At 38.0% G+C, this 22,555-nt stretch overlaps 1 protein-coding gene and 1 long non-coding RNA gene across 2 annotated transcripts; both read right to left on the bottom strand.

The window, feature by feature from the left end:
* Window positions 1-1,701: 1,701 nt before the first annotated feature.
* Window positions 1,702-9,818, bottom strand: LOC111608071. The gene is made up of 2 exons (XR_002752519.1): window positions 9,629-9,818; window positions 1,702-3,720 (listed from the first exon to the last, which is right to left on the bottom strand). It is a non-coding gene; the product is annotated as an uncharacterized LOC111608071 (long non-coding RNA).
* Window positions 9,819-11,628: 1,810 nt separating this feature from the next.
* LOC102222370 (twist-related protein 2-like) lies at window positions 11,629-12,632 on the bottom strand. Its single transcript, XM_005804628.2, has 2 exons — window positions 11,907-12,632; window positions 11,629-11,744 (listed from the first exon to the last, which is right to left on the bottom strand). The coding sequence occupies exon 1, from the start codon at window positions 12,467-12,469 to the stop codon at window positions 11,960-11,962; it is 510 nt and encodes a 169-aa protein (XP_005804685.1). The 5' UTR covers window positions 12,470-12,632; the 3' UTR covers window positions 11,629-11,744; window positions 11,907-11,959.
* Between the last annotated feature and the right edge of the window lie 9,923 nt (window positions 12,633-22,555).

The raw sequence follows: 22,555 nt of genomic DNA, 5'->3' as shown, positions 1-22,555 counted from the left end.
TATAAAAAATATTCTACTCAGACTATGGAGGATTGTTGAGTACAGAGCAGTGTGGATATTTTGCAAGAGCACTTTGAATCCTACACGCGTGCGTTTCCATTTTATGATACTTTTTCCTGCATTGTTATGTTTTCATTCTGGGGCTACCTGGAGTCGCCTTTAAAAGCTGGCTCATTCACAGGCAACACATCACCAGCTCAAACCTGTCTTTCATTCTAATGTTAATCTATAACAAAATGTATTTTGAATTATTTGAATTAATTTTGTTGAAATTCGAATGGGTAATTTAAAAAATAGAGCAATACTATGTTACGTCGAATATGTCTGTCTTCTTCTTCTCTCAGGTGATTAATATACAGTAATATACAGCTTCAAAACAAATGAAAGGACATTAAAGATTTGCTCCTCTAAATCTATCCAGACTGTATGTATGTTTTCTCAAACCACACTTTATCATGAACAACACCTCAGAGAACTGCTTTCATTTCTACATGACTTTTTCATGTTTCTCAGTAAAGTATAGACCACTGCAGTGTGCCGTTGACAGGTGTCTGTGCTGCGTTTCAAGACACGACATTGAACAAAGTCGACTGGACTTTGCAATAACCCAGGTCCGTGTCAGTGATAAAGTGCAGCTATATGCTGAGATACGAGCAAAGACAAACTCATGCAGCTCCACCTGAGAGCAAAGCCAACAAAGTTTCAGCTGACTCCTCATCTTCCCTGGACATCTACAGAAGAAAAGTTGTGTTTTTTGTGTCCTGTGGGGTTGAAAGACGAAAATCTATTTACAAAAGCATGAAAATATTTTATCACTAGCAGCAGGGGCAGGAGTGTTTTAATGACCTGATCCACAGGCCTCTGGCTGGCTGTGGGCTTTCCCAAACTGCACCGAGCTCAGTGATCTGCCTGCCAACCCTTGGGGCAGCATTGAGATGAAACAGATAAGATAATTGTCTCTAATGAAACCCAGATTTCTGTGTATGTCTGGACCAGAACTAACTGGGCTGTTTCTTCTCCGTTTTCAGATATTTTTTTGGAAGGCAGGGGGTGGAGGTGGGGAGGTATTCCATATTGATCTCGAATTCGAAGAGAGATGCTGTAAGTCAGTGGGTAATTCAAACCAGAGCCCATGTACCAGCCCGTGGAGCTTTGGTACCGTTTGAAGTTCTGCGAGCGAACATGGCTCCATCAGCCCGCTGGACCCTGTTGTCATGACAACTCTAATTATCTTCCTTTACGGGCCTGGTTTTTACACAGGAAGGGAGCCATTATGTTCTTTGGGCATTTGCATCTCTCTGGGGCAAGTGTTAAAGGTCAGGAAAATGCACCAAAAATAAGAGTACAAGAGAGCAAAGCAGTGCAATGGGAAAAAAGGTGACTCATTGAAACACATCCAATCCAAAGCTTTGGCCAGATCTCTATTTTTTTATTTTTTTATTTTTTGGAAACAATTCTTGAATTACTCACTGAAACATTTGTTTCCAAGGACAGTAGAAAAGATCCAGCTTTCTGTAGATTACAAAAAAGTCTCCCAACCAGAGGGAGTTGACTTTTTTATGATGTCCACCATTTCAAATAACACTTCAATAACATTTTTTAAGCCTAAAGTCATCAACAGCTACAAAAAAAAATGCATATTTTCGTGAAACAAAATGCATACAAATGTGAAATCAATTGTACTATGAAGCAGTCAGTGACTCTTTTGAATCAGTATGTAATTTTATTAATGCCTCAGTTTTGCCCCACAGCAACACATATCAAATAACAATGCATTATTTATTCTTTTAACGTGATAACACACTTGCAATGCAAAGCAAACACAGGACTATTTTTCCTGACGGGTTTCCAATTTTGTTCAGTTGTCTTCAGGGGAAAGGCACGTGCATTTCTTTGGAAAATGTTCTGTATCACCAGACTGATTGAGAAACAGCAGAACAAGGCTGGAAACTGAATTGCTGCTATCACATCACAGATGATGCCTTTGTTATAGCTGTGTGTATTTTTACAAAACAGAACCGGGACGGCATTTTAACATGAGAATTTGGTGCAGGAACCCATATTTTATTTTTTCTTTCATACACTTTATAAATATCAACCAACTGAATCTGGCATAAACCTAAAAGTGAGGTGGTTATTGAAGCCTTGAGGTCTTCCAACAGTGCCTTCAAAACTATTCATACCTCTGAACTTTAATAAATGTTGGTATGTCAGAAAACACAAATGTCAGTGTGGGTTATTTGGATTATGTGACAGACCAACGGAAAGTTAGCTGTGAAATGGAAGAATTCCGAATTTTTGTTACGTAAAAATGTGATAGAAGTATATTTGCGCTCAAGTCAATGCTTTTTAAAATAGCTTTGTGCTGCAATTACAGCTGTAATATTTTTGCCCATCTAGAAACTGAAACTTTAGTCCAATCTCAAGCTCCAGCAGGTTGGATGTAGGGCTTTGTAGCGTCAGCTAGATTTTCAAGTATATATTTTTTTCAGTTGGGTCTGCACTTTTTTTCTAAAAAAAAAAAAGAGAAAGTAATATGCTTTTATATTCAAACCACTTGATTATATTCCAGCTGTATGTCTTGGTTACGTGTTCTGTGTGAAGGTTACTCTCCACCCTAGTCTCTAATCATTATCGGCCTATTTTCACATGAACTCTATCCAGCTTTTCTGTCCCTGCTGATCGGGGCATAACCGCATCCCAGCCAGCCCGTCACTTAAGGCAGAGCTCTCTGAGTTGTTCAGTACAGGAGATATTGTGTTTTAATTTAACTTCTCCTCAACTCTATCCCTGATATGTTGTGTTTCTTTGGTCTTCTTGCTGTTGCTGATGTTCCCTGACAAATATCTGGGGCCTTCGCAGAACAACTGTATTTATACGGAAATCAAATTACACACAGCTGGAGTTTGTTTGGCAGGTAAAATTATGCACAGGTTCTTGATTCTATAATACAGAGTCAGAATGAAATACATTGAAATGTCTGGATGTACTTATCAAAGGGTATGGATATTTTTGAAAGTTGCTAAATTTGAACATTCAGTAAATATTATAGCTGGAAAATCAGTGGCTGAAAGTAAAGTGAGTTCCGGTGCTGATTTTATCAGTGAGCATTGTGCCTGAATGAAGAGCCTTAAGTGGTGCCGCTCTGCCACGGGGTCACAGATAGCTGCGAATCAAAGAGGGAGCCAGAGGTTGACCAAACAAATGGTCCTGCCCCTGCCCCTCATGTAAAACTATCTGCCAAACACCAGTGGTCCTCTTTGAACTTGATTTAGCACTAAGGTCGCAAACAGAGGAGGATGAGGCCAGCAGCCTGACAGCATGCAGATAGAGGAGACAAATCGCACAGGCTTCTCAACAGGAGTGTCCTGCTTCAACACTGAGCTGGGCTGCTATTTTAAAGATTTTTAAATTGATGTTCAGTTTGTGTAATCAATAATGTGTATATTACAAACTCATTTACAATCACATTCAGTCATGAAGTAACAGTAAAAAAAAAAAAAAAAAGCTGTTTTCAAAAAGAAATTTGCATTCACAATCACCTTGATTAATTAGCAATGACAGCTATAAAAGTCAGTACAGTGGATTTTGTCAGCAGATTTTGCAATACATTCGTTGCATACAGGAGTTGACGACGTGCTTGTCATGTTTTTGGTCGCCTGACCTGGAAGTGTTGCGGTCAGCGAAGTCAGAGGTCTCCATCCAGCACCAAAACTCCTCCTTGGATGAGAGAAAACATTTAAATGAATCAGATTTCATGCACAAAATTTAAGCCAGGGGACATGTTATTTAAAATATACACATCATCTGTTGGTTACAACTCTGTTTTAAGGAAAATAATATTGTTGAAGAATTATGAATGCACTAAAAGGAGAATAAGTATGCCACATAGAATAGCTTTTTACTTTGCACCTTGAGCTGGAATCAGATGTGTTGTGAATTTAAGCCAGTAAAGTTAGCTGTTTCACAGGGTGAATGTTTTAACAAACAATTAAATATTGTTAATATTATTATGTAACGTTTTTGGTGTGTATTTTTATCGAGCAGATTTATCATTCGGTGTTCTCCTGTGCGTTCATTGATACCCGGACATCAACATAGACAGGGAACAAAGTTTTCCACTGATTTCCAGTTGGATTTTCCCCACTTCCCCATGATCCCATTCCCTGCTAAGAGCCTGATTATCTGAATGAGAGTAAAGTTAAAATGACACGAGGGGAATAAGGAGATCTTTGTAACTTTATGTAACAACACATCAATTATGAGCATGAGATTAGACTCCTGGCTCTCAGTGCTGCCGGGGCCGGTGGGCCAGCAGGTTAATGAAGGCAATGGGATTAATACCCAGGGAGTTGAGCGCCTTTAGGGACAGGAGCAGGGATGCTGCATCATTAGAGGCCTGCTATACACCCGGGGGCAATATGCAAGGACCGCACATTTCACTCCATTGCCTCAATAAGGGACAGATTGTGCTCTGCCTAAATTCACGTGAAAGAGAAGACCGCTTAGATTAAAACCCATACAGGCGTTGTGTTGCTAATTTATTTGTGGAAATCATCTAGCAAAATTAGAGCCACTTTAATTATATTCATCAGAATCATTCTTATGTGAAAACCTGCCAAAAATCAGTCCTGAAAGATTAATTATTTACCTTTTACAGTGAAAGTTTCAGTCAGCAAAGAAGGAACAAAGAGATTTTGCATTTCTGACAAAAATAAAAATAATTTTCAAACTGAATAAAAACACACTCCAAGACTATCGTTATCAACAAGCTTTCTGAGACTTATTTTCTGCTAATTTGTTTTTAGTAAGAGAAGCATAAAGGCAAAGTAAAACAGAGATCCTAACACTCCTTTGGCATTCCACTGAGAAAACTCTTCCCACTAATGGGAAACATTATCAAAGCTAACTTTATTCAAACTTTTTTTGACCTCTCTCTGGGATTTTTGGGATGGTTGTGGCCTGTTAGTGAAGTATGATATCAAACTGTAGCTCGGCATGGAAAGTTTGGAAGAAAATTGGGCCAAAGCATGGCGGAGTTCAAAGTGTTCAGGCGCCTGAGAACGTCAGTTTCTCAGACCAGAAACCCAACTCATCAAATCAATCAGAACACCTTAATGTGGCCCAGACTTTTTGTGTCACCTATCAGGCAACCACACTGGGTATCCTAGCTGTCCACACCCCAGCCAACAAAGTAGGCTCAGCACCAAGCAGTGTTGGTGCTTGCTGTAGAACAGCCAGTGGACTGTCCCATGGCAAGAAGTAGCAGCTGCCCTCACCAGCTCAGGCTGTAACATCTTTAGAAAGTATTCAACTTTGGATTGCTTTAGAAACAAATGGAAAAAAAAAAAAGCAAAGAAAATTTGTTCTGAAACAAAGTGTCTGAGGGTTGAATGAAGATCATATCAATGATAATATAAAAACATAAGTAAAACGTGGCAGAAACTTTGTACAAAAATTAGACAAAGGTAAGAAAAGTGTACAATGTCGGAATCTTGAGAAGTTCTGGACGAGGCTTTTTGTGGTGCTGATTCATTTCATGTCTAATCCCGAATCTAAGATAATCTGCTGCTCTCAGGCAGCCAATTGGATGGAATTTGCAAAGCATGTGACCATGTCGCATAATTGAATACATTATTATTTTACACCACTTAATTGAATTCAGAGAGAGAAGAGATATGTAAACATTAGCTGTATTTCTATTACAAACGTGCACAAATCTTTTTCTATTTTCTTCTAATGTCGAAAAAACACATTTTTGAGATTGCAGTGTTTCTATAAGGCACTGCATGAGCTTGTTCACCAGTCATTAAAAATCTTGGCAACAACGCAGGTAAACAGTTAGATATATTCATAATTCAACCATGATGAGACGTCAACGTCTTATTCAGGTGTTAGAGCGACAAGCCCCTTAAATTTTGGAGTGTCTACATGTGCATCGTTTTGGGAAAAATTGTAGTCTGAGATTTTTCAGATGAGATTCAAAACATTCAAATACCACAACTTTTTATGAACTGTGTGATGCTTTAAGAGCTCACATTGTCTGAAAAAAAACAAAACTAACAAAACAAACATTCTCCCCTTACTACTTCATGTGGTTTATGCATTTAGTAATGTTCAGCTGTTGAGAAAGTGATGCAAAAAATATGTTTTCATTGCAATTTGGCGAAATACATCTATTTCTATATGGCTGAAAAGACCGCCTCAACCTAGCACAAAACGTTTTTATCAAACAATGAGTTTTTTCTAAATTAGCATGTTTCTATTGAGCAAATTTCTTTTCGCAATCTGATTTTGCGCAATTTTACGGTTAATGGAAATCCAACTAATCATTGTTGTATATAAAACTTTGTTACTAGCTATTCTCCCTTTTAAAGCTTGCACACAAATAGAGATTCTCCAGAACAAAAAGTCTCACAGTATTCACTGTTTAAAGTTTGGACTAATCACAACTTAATTTTGGATTATTTTAAAAGCTATTGAATTAATAAAAATAAGTGTAGATGTGTGTGTGAGACACATTTGCAAACATTCAAATACTTCTGATCATAACACCTCATGGTCATAAAAACTTTCAAACGTTTGTTGTGGCTAACTGTAAAAAGGTCACATCTGAGGTGTTTGTGGCTGCTACAATAATCTAGAATTTAAGAGACTTTTGAATAACACAGAATGTTTAACATTTTTATGAGTCTGTGCATTTAATATAAGGACTCATGCTTATATTTTATGACTTCTATGAGATGCACAGCTCAGTTTCCAACCCTCCCTTCTTCCCTCAGGAAACAATACTTTGTGTTTCATGCTAAGACCAAGGCTACAGTTCCACCCCGTCCTGATTGAACATAAACAGAACCGTTTGAAATCACTGCTTTGGACTCCACTTTGTCTGTATGTTTATACTTCCTGTAAGAGGCCCTCTATTTATGGACAACTGAGGAGCACAAATAATCATCGCTCTCAAGTGAAAGATCTGCTTTTATTATCTGCAAAGTTTTGCAATGCCTTTGTGTATGCTCACGCTGCCTTCTGATTGCCTGTTTATTATTCCAGCGTATCTGCTGAGCCAATTGGGAGGAGAGATCTGGCCAATTCTTAAAGGTGCCAAACCTTTTTCCAGCCCCTTTCCTGTTCGTGACATCATTGTGTATACCTCTGGAATACACCGATCCACGTCTGTTCTGCAGCCTGGGTGGCACACATCACGCAAAACAAAGGTTAAGCACAAGGTGCACACTCTGTGACTGTCATTTGGACGTCCTGGACTCAGTTAGACCAGAATCACTCTGACCCAATTTTATGGCCTGTGAGCTGCTTTCTGCGACTCGGTGCAGTTACAGATGAAATCACTCATTTATTCAGAGCAACTTGTGGTGGCAAGGCAAAAAGCATTCTTTTAAATTGACACTTGCTAATTCTTTTCTGAATTACCAAACTATGTGTTTGCTTTTGCTGAAGAATCCAAAGATTTTATAATTCTGTTTTTGTGTGCAATCAGTTGTCACAAAGGCAAGTTTTAAGACAAAGGCTGTATATAGCCATTCAAATAGCAGTTTCACAAAATGAAGGGCAACTTAATTCATTCAGAAGATTGTAGTCAATATTTGATTAAGTTCCTGCCCAAATAGCTCCTGAAGGTAGATCAGAATCAAGCAAAATTGTATAGAAAAACTGTGAAACAGTGGCCAGAGCAGGCAATTCCCTTCTAAAAAGCAAATTCTAGATTCTGAAACAAGTTCTGCTTCTACCAGAAAAGAGGCACATAATTATCTTAACTTTGTCTGAAGTAAAATGAATAACTAAACAATAACAACATTAAAAAAATGTCTGTTGCTTGACTAAATACTTTGGGGGAAAACTCACTGGCACATCTTTTAAAATATGTTTTTGGGTTCAGATCATAATCATATGCTTAGAAATTAGGTGTGGCCCCTTGTTCTTTGAAATACACCTGCGCCTCCATGTAAAATAAAATGGAATAAATAGAAAAGTATATTTATTGTGCATTTGAGACTCACACATACCATAGAATCGAATGACAAAGTAAAGTTATTCAACATCAATAATTTGCCATGTATAAGCTCTGAATATATTAATTAAAAGTACCAAATCAGACGTTGGGATATACATTGGTCTGTTCAAATCTAAAAGCATGAAAAGGTCAGATGACCAATGGTGGATAGAGGCTATAGAATATTTTATTCACTTTTAAATATGTTCTAATTTTGCTGTTTTTGTCTAACTTCCTTCAAAAATACTTTCAGGAGGAAACATTGTCTACATCTGAAGGTAGCAGCTGTAGACGGAAAAGCTTTTATATTATTTATTAACAATGTTCAACAAGGACATAATTTTCTGTGTACACTAACAAAATGCCCACTGAGTATCGTTTTTAAAAATAATTTACATTGTTTTTTGTTGTTTCCTACTTGTGTGAACAACTAAAATTCCTTTCACATTAAAACATGTTGCACCTTCTCAGCAATCAGTCACATTATCTATTTATTCAGCAGGTTTGGACTGTCGCTGTCTGTCTCTGTTTAGCCTCTCATCTGTTTTTGTGCTTTAAATCCGTAGCAGCATTTTTTTCAGCCTTGCAGCTCAACTTCTTAAATAACTACTATATTACCCTGTTTCTAAGCCCACTCCAAGTCAGAATTATATATATATATATATATATATATATATATATATATATATATATATATATATATATATATATATATATATATATATATATATATATATATATATATATATATATATAGCTTACACAGGGTGAATGCAATCATAGAGACTTTAATTCTAATTCACTATCAAACTAATATAAATAAATAAACAGTTAAGAGTCTATAATTTGACACTTGAAAGTACTGAACCGTTGAGGCTGAAATAAAATATTTTGTACTAGTAAAAACTAATAAAATAAATGGTGCTGGTGTTTTGTATATTATTATTATCTGACAATAATAATAATAATAATAATAATAATAATAATAATAATAATAATAATAATAATAATAATAATAATAATAATAATAATAATAATAATAATAATTTTCCAGTTGAAACAGAAGAACCTTATACATTTTTCTTCTTCTAAATATGATTTTTTTTTTCAACAGTGAGAGCATGTATATTTATATAAACATCCATCTTTGACAGCTCTGCTGTAATGTGCGTCAGGCTCAATCCATCATTCGTTCTTTTTTTTTTCTCAAAGGTTGGATGATAAATCTTTGCCCCGTTTCTCGGATACTGTTCCCCTTTTAGGGCCTCCTTCTTCTTCCAGACACAGTCACACACACACACACACACACACACACACACACACACACACACACACACACACACACACACACGCACGCACACACACACACACACACACACACACACACACACACACACACACACACACACGCACACACACACACACACACACACACACACAAACCCTACGAAGTAGCTCCACTAGACTTCGACTGAAGCAGGACCTTTTTCGTGTTGGATTCTTTTCAAAACATCCTGTCCTTCATTTGAGCGTTTTGCGTTACAGCCAAACATACAAGCAAGTCCCCACACAGCCACGAGTAGCGGCAGGCTCTCCCCCTCACTGTTTTCATCTTACCTTTTCTAGTCTGAGCAAAAGGCAGCCGGTCAGATCCGGGTTGTTTCCTGGAGATATTCCCTTTTAATAATCCAAATCAACATCAAATTTGAGGTGATTATTGAAAGTGCTTCTTTAAAGGTTAGAGAAAGAGGGCCGACACCGAGCAGCTCGGAGCTCTCTCTGCAGAGCTATGCGCTGCCCGGCGAGCCTCTGCACACTCTGAACATCTGCTCATTTCACGTGACTTTTTTTTAAAAATACTAACATCTGTTCTAAATAGGTTTCATTCTGAGCCTCTGCATCGTGTCAGTTGCCAACTCCTCTCTTCTGAGAGAAGGGGAAGGAACTTTTTTTTTTTTTTTTTTACATTGCATGAGGGGCTGCAATTGATGAAATGCTTTCAAAAGCGATGAACTTTTTATACCACCAAAACAGCTCAGAATGTGTTCGTTTCCCTGAGATGAATTCCCAGCCGCTCTCTCAGTCCTGGCCCCGTGTGCTTTGCTCCGTGTTTGTGCCTTTACGTGCAGACTTCGAGCCGCGCACCTTCGCGGCCTTCTTGGGTTTCATAGACATCTGGGAATTCCATACATGCCTCGCGAGCCAATTACACACCTACGACCGCGCGCGCACTTTGATTTGGACCGCGAGGAACATTTTCCCAGATCGCCGGAGATCAATCACTACGCGATAACAGTGGTCACTGAAAGATTTATGTACTGACAATAATCGGGAGTGCCATATTTGTCAGGGGCGATGCGCATGCGGATCGCCAGGTTCACACACACACACACACAAAAAAAAGAAGCTTGATGCTGCTAAAAACTTACATGCAGGATAAAATAAAGCTCCTGAACGTTCAAGCAAGAGGCTGGGCCACTAGCAGGCTGACATGACCTCAGTATAACTTACTTATAAAAAGAGAGCTGCAGGCACAGACTTTAATCCAACTGTAAACACAGCGAGGAAAAGAGAGACTGGGAACGCTTTTAGATATTTAATTAAAATGTAATTCTGTAAAAGCAGGGATTTTTTTTTATAAAGCTGCAGTCTGCCAACTCTTTAATAAAACGCCTCCTAAATTTAATCAGTTGTATTTAAAAAAAAAAAAAGAAAGAAAGAAGAAGAAGGAGTTACGAGCAACCTATCAAATTTTTTTGGTCATTATTTTCAAATTCTGCGCCAACAGTAGACAGGTTTCTTTCTAACTATTTTGCACTCGAAAGCAGCCAAGTGCAAACCCAGTGATCTACACAATACAGCTCATGTGGTGTCATTCATGTTTATCCAAGTACCCAAGTGTAAGCGCATTTCATATCAGGCACGCATGAAATCTTCATAATTTATATACCAGTTTTCTGAGAATTATCGTACAAATTAATATAATAAAACTTGGGGGTAATAAAAAAAAGTCAAAGTGATGTCAAAGTGATATTTCCCATCGTCTTTTTCTTTATTGCAAAAACATATACAAACATTTACAGAAAACAAGGTAATATAAAAAATGGAATGAGGTTTTTTTTTTGTTTTTTTACTTCCTTTTCCATTCCAGACACAGGATGTATTTCTCAAGGCAACAGGTTTCACCAATAAATAAATAATTGCATTCTGAAAGTTCTCTTTCTCTCTGCCTTTCTTTTTTTTTCTTTTCTTTCTTTTTTGCACAGGTTAATTCCACAAAGTCAGCCGTGAGCCATGTAATTTGATCTCCACAGAAATAAGTCCAAATGTATGCATTCAACAAGGTAAAGAAAGAAATAAAAATTACATATATTTGTAACATTCGCCAACAACATGAAAGCTCATTAAAATGGGGCCCCAGCAATAGGGGCCTCTTCCTCTTTCCACACACACACACGCACACACACACACACACGCACACACACACACACACACGCACACACACACACACACACACACACACACACACACACACACACACACACACACACACACATATATATATATATATATATATATATATATATATATATATATATATATATATATATATATACATACAGTCCTCATGCATGCAGAGCCACAGAGTCGTCTTTGGTTTGGTTGATCCCATGTTTCCAGCATTGGACTCCTCCAGAATGTCCCTTCAGAATTTGATAGATTCAGCAGTCACCTGTAGGTTAGATAACGGGTTATTTGCCATGAAACTTTGCAGAGAGGCAAACTAAGCTTTGAACTACTGGATTATTAGGTTGCATAATATTTTCAGAACACCTGGCAGCACTTTTTATCAGTTATGGGTCATGCATGTTAGTAGAACAAAACTTAAGCGTACCATTTTGGGCAAAAGGAATAATAATAATAATAATAATAAAAAGTCTCCAGATGTTAGTGAGATGTAGACATGGACCAAGCTCCCTCCATCCTCCACACGGAGAAGGCATAGCTCAGCCTCTCATGAGCCACATAGCTGCAGCTTGACATCTTGGAGTCCAGCTCGTCGCTCTGCAACACCTGGCAGAGGAAGTCGATGTACCTGGCAGCGAGTTTTAAGGTCTGTATTTTGCTCAGTTTGTCCGAGGGCAGCGTGGGGATAATCTTCCGCAGGGCCGCGAACGCCTCGTTTAGGGACTGGGTCCTCTGTCGCTCCCGGACGTTGGCCATCACCCGCTGCGACTGGAGCTCCTCGAAGGACTGGGGACTGCTGCTGCCGGACTTCTTCCCTCTTTTCCCCGGTGTCGGGCTGTCCGAGTCGTCCCCGCTTTTCCTGCTCGTCCTCCGCTTCCTCCCGCCGCCTCTCTTCGGCTGCCTGTCCGGCTCCCCCTCGCTGTTGCTCAGGCTGTCCACAGGAGAGACGGGGGAGCTTCCCGACTCTTCCCCCAGATTTTCCTCAGACATCTCCCACCTGAGAAGACGTAGGGCCAGAGAGGGGTCCGAGCATTCACTCCCCTCTCATGAGAAGTCTGGGAGATGGTCCACCTGAAGATCCACCGCAAAACAATCCATAAATAGGTTCCTTGGAGGAAAAAACTCTTCTGTTAGTTGAGAAACTTAAGAACTTCTTATAGGCTACATGTAGTAAACTTTTTTGTTGTTTGGGAGAACATGATTGGCTGAGAAGTTGAAATACGCGAATTGAGGGGCGGGAACATCCGAGAAACTCTTTGAGAAGCTCTGCAGAAAGCTCAAGTTTCTTTGTTAAACTTTTTAGAAACGCAACTTAAATTTTAATGTGGCAAAAATACAAATTTGAAGCAAGAAATCAATTGACAAAATGAATCTTGTGTTTGATGAGTTCATTCCGTACAACGTGACGTGTTACAACCCTTTATTTAGGTTCATTTAGATGATTATAATTTACAGCTAATGGAAATGAAACCAGAGGAGTAAACAAACAAACATTATAGTATGTGTTGTGCAATATGGTGAAGACTGCTGACTTGACAGTTGCCCAGCAGACAGTCATTGACACCCTAGGGTAAACCACAAAATGGCATTACTAACAAAGATGGACATTCACACATTGATACTGTAAGTAGATATTTGTGGGAAGTTGAGTGGAAGAAAAAAAGTGTAGTTAAAAAAGAATGGGCAAGCAATAGGGATAACTGCAGAGCTACAGAAAATGCACAGGGTACTTGGTCAGATCTTTTGTATGAATTAATGGATTCTAGCACACTTTTTCCTTTCACTCAATTTTCTAATGGCATGCTTGCATACAGTACTTTGTTAACATCAAGCTTGTCTCCCAATTACCTTTTGTGACTTGTTCCCCTTGTGGAGATTGTCAGTGACTGTCCAATGGATAACGGTCATGCAGGTTTTTGCATGATTGTGTAGAACATACTTCTCCATAAAAATACTTTTTATTTGTCTAACAGAAAACTGAAAACCTGATTTTGGGATTTTCATTAGCTGTGGTTCATAATGGCCTAAATTTACAGAAATAAAAGTTGAGATGTCTGAGATATTTTGTGCAATATTGCAGTCAAATTTTTTTAAGCTGGATTAATAAAATCAAAGGTTTTTGAAATATATTTAGATTTTAGGAAATACTCTCATAAATCTTGAGATTGACATTTCAGGGTTAAACTAATTTTAACCAGAATGGTTTGCAAACCTTTTTACACCTTCTGGAAAATCTTCTGATTTTGTTATCAAAAATCCACAATCTTTAGTGGCAGCCGTTAAAAATATTGTACAATAGACCAACATGAAGTAATGCACGATTCGGAAGAGGAATTATGATGATACATGGTTTTCAAAAATCTGAAAATTATGGCAAGCATTTGTATTTAGCACCTTCACTTTGATACCCTTGAATCATTTCCAGTCCAGCTGCTTTCAGAAGTCTAGTTGGGATGAAACGGCTGCTCTGTGATGGCCTCAAATGTATAAAGTAGATTTAGTGAAGAAAAGAAAAAAAAGAAAAGCATTGTGAAGACCAAGTAATCCATCAGAAATGTCAACAAAAATTTGGAGGAGAAGTTTAAAGCAGATTTAGGTTTAAAAAACAAACAAAAAGAAAAAGCTTTGAACGTCTCACAGAGCATTTTCTGGAGCGCACTGGAAAGGGCACAGCACCACTGCAAACCTACCAAGACATGAACTCTATCCACCTGAAGTGACAGATTGAGCAAAAACAGAACTGAAAAGAGTGGCCAAAGAAAGCCACTGTAAAAAGGAAGTCATAAGAAATAATGGTTTCCACTAGCCATGCAGGGGGCACAGCAAATATGTTAAATGTTGTGGTATGCTGCACATCACCATGAACACCAGGTGAAACATCCTGTTGGCAGCATCATGCCATTGCGATGCTTTTCCTCTGGCAGCGAAAGACAAGCAGAGTTGATAGGAAGATTGATGGTGCTAACTAGAGGGCAATCCATCACAAAAACCCATTAGGGACAAAAGATTATAGACTCCCATGGACATTCAGATTCCAACAGGTCAATGACCCTAAGCATAAAGTGAGTACTACAATAAAATTAATTTGTGGCGAGACTTGTAAAGGTCGCTGTTCAAACATCCTTTTTGTACAACCTGAACAACCTTGAGGTGTTTAGCGAAGAAGATTGTATTCGTCCCACACTCTAAAATTTAATTAAAAGCAGAAAAACCGTGTCTTGTTACCATATCACAAAGTTACACTATTTCAGTTGGTCTATCACAGTACCCCTCATCAAAATTTATTTATATTTTAGCAGTTCAAGGCTTATGAATACTTTTGAAAGGCATTGAATACAACATATAATCAAATTGCATTTTAATTTTCTTTTTTTCTTTTTTTATTATAACTTGCCTGAAACATTTGTTTCCATTCAGCAAAAATATAACCATCAAAGTACTTTATACATGCAGCAGCATACAATATATTGCCATGCAATTTGTGTTTTTAAATCCACAGTGGAAGCTGTTCAAGTTTTCTGATTCAGAGCAGAGAGAAGGGAAGCTCTGTGTGCTTGGCTCTGCAGCATTAACAAGGCTGGTGATACAATATCCATCTTGTTTAGTGGAGGATTACTTTGTTTAGGTTTGAGAAGACTGTGGTCCACAGGAGCAGCATCTGGCTCAGGAAGCAGGGGGGCATTCTGGGTCAGAGGTCACAACACCAGTGAAACATCCATTTACATCTTGTTGGAGGCCTCAGAGTGAGGTATTGTTCTAAGGGGAGCACAGGCTTGTTTAAGTGTGAATTGAGATTATTTTTTTTTTTTTTTAGATTTCAATTTTTACATTTTTTACAAGAACAGATGACCACCTCACCCCATTTATTCTTGTTGGTGATTTTGATCAAAATTCCTTCTTTGCAAACTAAATTCTAAATGTCATCTTTTAATGTTTGAAATTTGCAATCATTCGTTGTTTATGATGACAAAATAGAGCAGCTTGAGTGTGTTTCAGGTGACTACACCTGTCCTGTGCCCCTGTCCATGGTGCTGATCTCATTATGCTCTACCTGCTGCAGCAACACAGGTAAGGAAAGGGATTTTTCAACGGACTTGAGTAACCATGGCCTCTCCCTTATCTGGAGGGCTCTCAGCAAAAGAACAGACAACACAGGAGATTTAAACTAAAGGTTTATATGACAGATTGATGAGCCTGCTCCTTAAATTAAAATGGAAAGTAGAGACAAAGGTTTAGTCCTGCACATAAACATGTCATTTGAAGTACTTTAAGAGTAGTCATCCTTTAAAATTGGCTCATAAGCAAAGCAAATTTATAACCATTAGCATTGGTGAGTACAAATATTTGAGGATGGGTTGTACTTAATAATTGCTTCTTAAGGATACTCAATTCTTTAATCTAACTTATGTAATGTTATTCTTAACATAAAAAAAATTATACAATCCTCAAGAACATCAACAGTATATTTTGGGGTTACTAATGATGCATTTGAAATATTCTCTTTTCCTTGTGAATGATGATAAAACACAGCAGTAGTACATTTAAAAATAAAAACTGGATGCAAAACGTTTATTTCATTTATGCGTTTCTTTAATCCACACAAAGTCACAACAATGCACCAGGCTCAGACTTTGGTAATATGTTAAAAGGGCCCCAGGTCACTTTATAAAGAAAGGAAATAAACCCAACTGTTGCCTGTTAAATGATACAAAAATTTAGCTTCTTATCCACAGTGAAAGCAGCAACATTTGAAAGTCAAAGTGAGAGTTTCAAACCTAAGAGCAATATACCAGCTGTCAAGCATGGTGGCGGCAGCATTATGCTGAATGACTGCTTCACTGTCAGTGGTAATGATGATTTACACAAAGGGGTTGGAATGCTGAAGACAGACAATCACTTCAAAATGGTTCATCTTCACCGGCAGTCAGCAACAAGAAAGCTGAAATTTAGACACATAACGTTCCAGCAATATAGGTTGATGATTTATGGATTGATGAAGAAGACAAAATAATTAAAAGTGTGTGTCCATGACTCTGGGTAAATAAAATAAATGCCCCAAAGCTTCAAAATTCAAAAATAAAATTTTTGAATTTAATGTACTAATGTTTCTGTACTAATGTTTTCCATATAATTTAATTCATTATTTCATCACTTCAAAAACTTTATTAAAATCCCAGCATACAAAAGGCATCCACTCCCATAATGGATAAATACAAACTTCTCACTAGATTTGTATGGCATAACGCAAAACTACACTAGAAAAACCTAGTGTAGTTTTGATATGCATATCATATGTTCTGATGTGCACATCTTTTACTTTTTCAATGTGCTGTGTTGCAACCAATAGTAGCCCAAATCCCAAAACTAAGGATTTAAATTGACAAAAGTCATTTTTTAGACTTTCCTACAATGTGCAAGATAAGGAGGGATGAATGTGTGGTCAATATTATATTGCAAATTGGTATTTTTATTCAATGCAGCACCAGCCAAACCTAATTCCTTAAATGCACGACATTTACAAAAAATAATAATAATAAAAAAAAAATCCAAAGACAGAAACACATAAATTAACATGTTGTCAGAATCCTGGGGTCATACATGGTTCTTAACAAATTGTTTTTCTTGTTACATTTTCCCTTTTTGTCCTAATACATTGGCTACCAGAGACCACACCCAATAACTTAAGACAATTTTGAAACCCTCTGACCATAAGAAAAACAATCGGGATGACAGTGAATGTTTGCTACGTTGACAAAAAAAAAGTAGCCAGTAAGAAAAAACAAGACTGAATATTAAGTAAAACCTCGCAAAGAGAATTTTCTTTTAACCATGGGAGCACAGTGGAATGGAATGAGAAATAGATTGAAAAAGCCTCCCACTCTTTTAGACAAATGTTGTATTGTTAAAAAGTACAGTTGTATAAAGAACAGTAATCAGCGAGGTCAAGTTTAAACCAGAAACATGCCTGTGGTCGTATTAGCATTTCTATTTCTGACTGGGATCATAATAAGCAGACTGGAGAAGAAGAACAAAGACACTAGTGGCTTGAAGCATTTAAGACAATGATACAACAATTAGTGACTGTGTTCTTTTGATTAATTCACTCTTGAAATCAAAATTACTGTCAGTCATCCAGGAAAAAAAAAAAAGCAAAATCAACACATTACTTGAGCATTTCGGAATCCTGGCTCTGGAGTTTGTGTGTTATCTTCTTCTGTGTGGATTCTCTCCAGGTTCTCTTGCATCCTTCCATTGTCTAAAATATGTTAGGTTACTGGTTCCTCTGAATTGCCCTTATATGTAGTTGTTTGCCTTTTGTGTCTCTGTGTTGCACTTTAATGGACTGACAGGTTGTTCCAAGTGAAACCTGCATCTCAACAACCAACTGCTGAAGATAAGAATCAACCCCCCACGACCCTGCCAGGAATAAAAGGATGTAGAAAATGGATGGATTTATTATGTTTAGAACACACTTTTATCATTCTAATAATTATATGGAAGTCTGCCTAATTCACTCTTGTACAAATCCTTCTTCCATTTTGTCATATTGTGACACCAAAGTCCAAATTCAGGGATTCACATTCACCCAGCCACTCTACTCTCATACCCCTCAGTGTAACACAGTTTAACCCAATTACTGAATCACGTTTACTATGTGGACACCTGTTCTGTGGAACCCTCTGAGGTTTGTCAGAGGTATTAGACAACAAATAGCGTGATGAAGACCTAGAAATACAGCAGACAGGTCATGGAGGAAATGTGTTGCTTGGTAGGGGAAATGGGTTGGGGATCAGGAGGGGGGTTTGGGGAAAAGGGTTTTGAATGTCTCATGGAGCACTCGAAAATAGATACAAATGACAAATTTATACCTATACTCTCCACCCAAATTGACAGATGTCAAGAGTAGCATTAATCAGAGAAGCAGAGAAGAGCCCCATGGAGCTACAGAGATCCAGGCCTCAGGTGGGAAAATCTTCTGACAGAACAACGAGTAGTCATGCACTCCATGAATCTTGGTTTTATGGAAGTGTGAAGAGAGTCAAGAACAAAAGCCATAAGTAGTTCGCCAAAAGCAATGCAGGTGCTACAGTCAGGACGTGGAAGAAGAGCAAAATGAGACCAAAATGTAACTTGTCCAATATTATAACGGCTATGTATGGTGGAAAGCTAGCACTGATATCATTCTGAGCTTGCAAAGAATAATGGACAAAAGTTCTGTCTCAAAATACGTAAAGTTTATTAATATATACTGAAATGATTTTAAGTTTATAGGAGAAAGGGGTTCCAAAAAGTACTGACTCACAGGGCCTGGATAAATATGCATGGTACACTTTTCAGATTTTTATTTGTAAAACTTTTGTAAAATAATTAAACGCGTCTCTGTTTTGGTCTGTCACATAAAATTCCTAAAAACACATTCAAGTTTGTAGTTGTCGCACAATGGGGAAAAAGTTTAAAGGGTGTGAATACTTATGAAAAGCACTGTTTCAATGACCTAATTGCTAGAGCTGTCCCAGCTGTCCTGCAGCTGGTTTGTACATTATATAATAAAGTCAGTTTTTTGGCACTTTTAAAAGAAACAAGTCTTAAACTATAATAGACGCGCACAGTAGGTTTATGTTTTTCAGCAGATTTCTCTGCAGAATTCAACTTTCTGCTGAAGTAACCATGAGAAAACACAGCTGCTTCCCGAAAATATGATGTCATCAGAGGACATCTCCTCCAGTGTTGATCTTTAATAAAGAGTAAACCTTCATCGGTCACTTACAGAGATACTCTTGGAATGACAAGTACAAGTGCAAAAGAAGGAGATAAATGACACATACTGTACTACCATGTGACGATAGAGGCTTTTTTTCTCTTCCTGCAGCAGCGGAAAAATAACTGGTAAAGACATTTTTCATTCTTATCACTTTGCATTGAGGGGGTGTTATTGTAAAGGCTAATGTAAATGACTGACTCATGCAATTTGACACAGCAGTCAGGAGTGACCCCCAGGCGTCATTAGGTGCCCCTCCCAGAGGTCACGTCAAGGCAGACCCGACTCTGGCTCTTACTCACCGAGTCAGTTGCAGATCCGCAGAGACCCCGTCTTATTTTTTCAGCTCTGGCCCTCGGACGGCCGCCTTTCTTTATCGGCCCTCTCATATCTATTGAAATAACAAACTGAGGTCCTCCGCATGTATAAGTCTCCCCCACAATTGACAGCAATAGTCATGTTCACTCCATTAAAAAGCCAGCCACAACTGGTCCAGTGCCAGCTCGCCAAGATGGATCAACCGAGCGGGATGAGAAAAGACAGAAGTGCGTTCTTCAAAAAGGAGCTGCTGATAGCTCCTAATCAACCCTTTCTAGACTATCAAGGTCAAGTACCAGAGCTGTACATTTTTTCCCTCAACAACAGTTTCAAAATGTCTCACTCAAGACAAATCCAGAGAGAGTAACATGATTTTTCTGATAGCAGAGGTGCAGTGGTGGCGGAGGAGGATTTGGGGTACTGAATTGAGAGGTGATGATGAAAACAGTCCTTTATAAAAGCTGTCTGGACACACAGGAGCCAGGACTCCTGAAGTTAGCTGTAAAAAGAAAGCCTTTGAAAGCCGAGTGCTTTGATGTTGCAGGTTCTAATCGTGGCCTCAAGAAGGCATTTCTATTAAGAGCACAGTTTAACTTTGTCTGAGAAAAAACAGAGAAGGCTGCTCGGTCCTGCAGCCTTATCTCGTGAAAAGTGGAGATTTCTGTGGAATGAAGGGCTGATTCTGTGCACGCAGAGGCGGATACGTGCATTTGCACAAGTGTAATAGATCTTTTAGAAGTGCACATGTGATTATAATGGCTCTGTGGCACATCAGACGGGTCGGGCGCACAATGACACCTTATTAGCCGCTGGAAACCAACAAACGTCTAGTATGTTTTCACAGCTTGGCAGCTCAGCGTGACGAAGGGTCTGTGGAAGACCTGGCATCTCAGCAGTGCATTGCCATACACACACACACACGCGCGCACGCACACACAAAACAAACAAGAGACCCTCCTCCACAGGTTTGAAGAAGAGTTTCACTGACCAAATTTTATACAAAAGAACAAAAACACAACCCAAGAATTGAAGAAAAACACAGGATTCACTCCACTAAGCAAACTTGACATAGTATTTCTTCTCCTTTTGAAGCTATAATGTATGTTCAGTACCATACATTTTCTGCTGCCTTTGAATGATGGGATGCCATGCAGCCGACCACACACATTCAACCAGATTACAGAGGAGAGACCAACACACTGACCTAAGCACTGAAAATATCTGTTAATGGAGAATCAGTAACTTTATCATTTTTGTGGGACGTGTTACTGAAATGTTGCCTTTTGAATACACAGATTCAACACTGTTTCTCTCATACAGTATCCCTGTGATAACCCTAACCTAGTTAAATTAGTCTAAGACCAAAGATCTTTAGACGTATGAGGGAAACTTACAATCATAAATAAGAACAATAAAATTACGTCACTGATAACAAATAACCTTTTTAGTTTCTAAAATGCAAAGGGACACTATTAAGCTTAATATAGAATATCAACCATGTACTTTTTTCTATTTGTGAACATACACATTAACATAGTTTTGTATGCAAGTAACATCACATTGGTGAAACACTTGTCAGTCAGGGTTCATTTCAGATTTTTTGCAATGTTTATTATTATTATTTTTTGCTCAACAGAGCCGTTGTGCATTAATGAACATTTTGAACAACAAAAATATGAACAAAAATATAAATCTATATAATCTACAGTATATGGTTGATTTTCATTGTTCGTCACTTGGGAGGGTTTATTGCAGAAGCTTCATCACATTAAAAAAATGTGATGAAGAAAAATGTGATCAACAAAAAAAACCAAAAAAACCCCCCACCAAAACATGGTTGGCCTCCTGTGCTCCTGATTGTAATATATAATTATTATAATCAAGTAGTAAAATCATATTGATCTGATTTTAAAAAGCTGAACTGACAAGAAAATTGTGGAAAAGGTAAATTAACAATAAACTCAAAATGACAAGACGAAGTCAAAATGATAAGAGAAGTTGTAAAAATTAGGTAGACAATAAAGTTTGTTAATAATAAAGTTGATTGTGAAATTGCAGTTATTTATTATTTAGGGGTGTGGGATGTTGCCTGGATGGACTTTATGGCAGGAGTGGCAGAGTATTTATGACATGGGTCTCATGGATGTAGGTGTGTCGGCTCAGCTGCTGCTGACCTGCTGGGCATTGCTACATTACCAGATGAGATCCTGACATGAACAGAAAGGATTGTAAAGCTGTTGGTCCTCTCCACCTCATTCCTACTGACGGTTAGGATGCTGTTGTTTCCCTCACACGTTTCTGCTACATTAGTGCTGAGAAAGTTTTAATTTCTGCCCGCACCATTTTAAAGATCATAAGAATTTAAGAGTTGGTCATCATAAGTTCATTAATCAATTTTAAAAAACTGAAAAAAGTCAACAAAAAACAGGTATACTAGGTTTGAGCTCGTTTGTGATAGTAAAATGTTTATTTGTGCTGCTGTCATTTTAAAGATATTAAAGCATAAAGTAAAAAATAATCATGTGAGGTGTCTTTTGTTTGTGACCACCAGGGGAGGCTGTTTGATCTTTGGATGACCCATGTTATTCAATATCTTTGAACATTTTGTAAAATTATTATCTTCTGATCTCTTCAAACTTACATCATTTCATGAGATGAGTCTATTCGAACCTCTTAGCCCGGCCATAATTTCATCTGCTATCTATGCCTGTGGTTCTGAATCTTGGTCCTCAGGATCCACTGTCCTACAAGTTTTAGGTTTGCACTGAAACTTAAACACACCTAAAATAAACAAATGGGTGATTTAAATAGCTTCTGTACCACTTGATGGCATCCTTGGGAGGTAATGCCATCAACTGTTGAAGGACTTTCTGGATAAGGGTTGATAACCATTGGTTTATACGCTATACGTTTTTACTCCGACAAAACCAGAGGGACAAAGTGTAAATGTAATTTTCAATTCTCAGCAGTAAATATAGACTACTCTGATTAGATTATGG

This window comes from Xiphophorus maculatus, chromosome 3 (genome assembly GCF_002775205.1).
Source record: "Xiphophorus maculatus strain JP 163 A chromosome 3, X_maculatus-5.0-male, whole genome shotgun sequence".
NCBI lineage: Eukaryota > Metazoa > Chordata > Actinopteri > Cyprinodontiformes > Poeciliidae > Xiphophorus > Xiphophorus maculatus.
Note: the sequence above shows the minus strand (reverse complement) of the source record. Positions and strands in the feature narration are given on the sequence as shown.

Coding starts and splice junctions, on each gene's coding strand:
- LOC102222370 (XM_005804628.2), bottom strand. CDS start 12,469: ATGTCTGAGGAAAATCTGGGGGAAGAGTCGGGAAGCTCCCCCGTCTCT.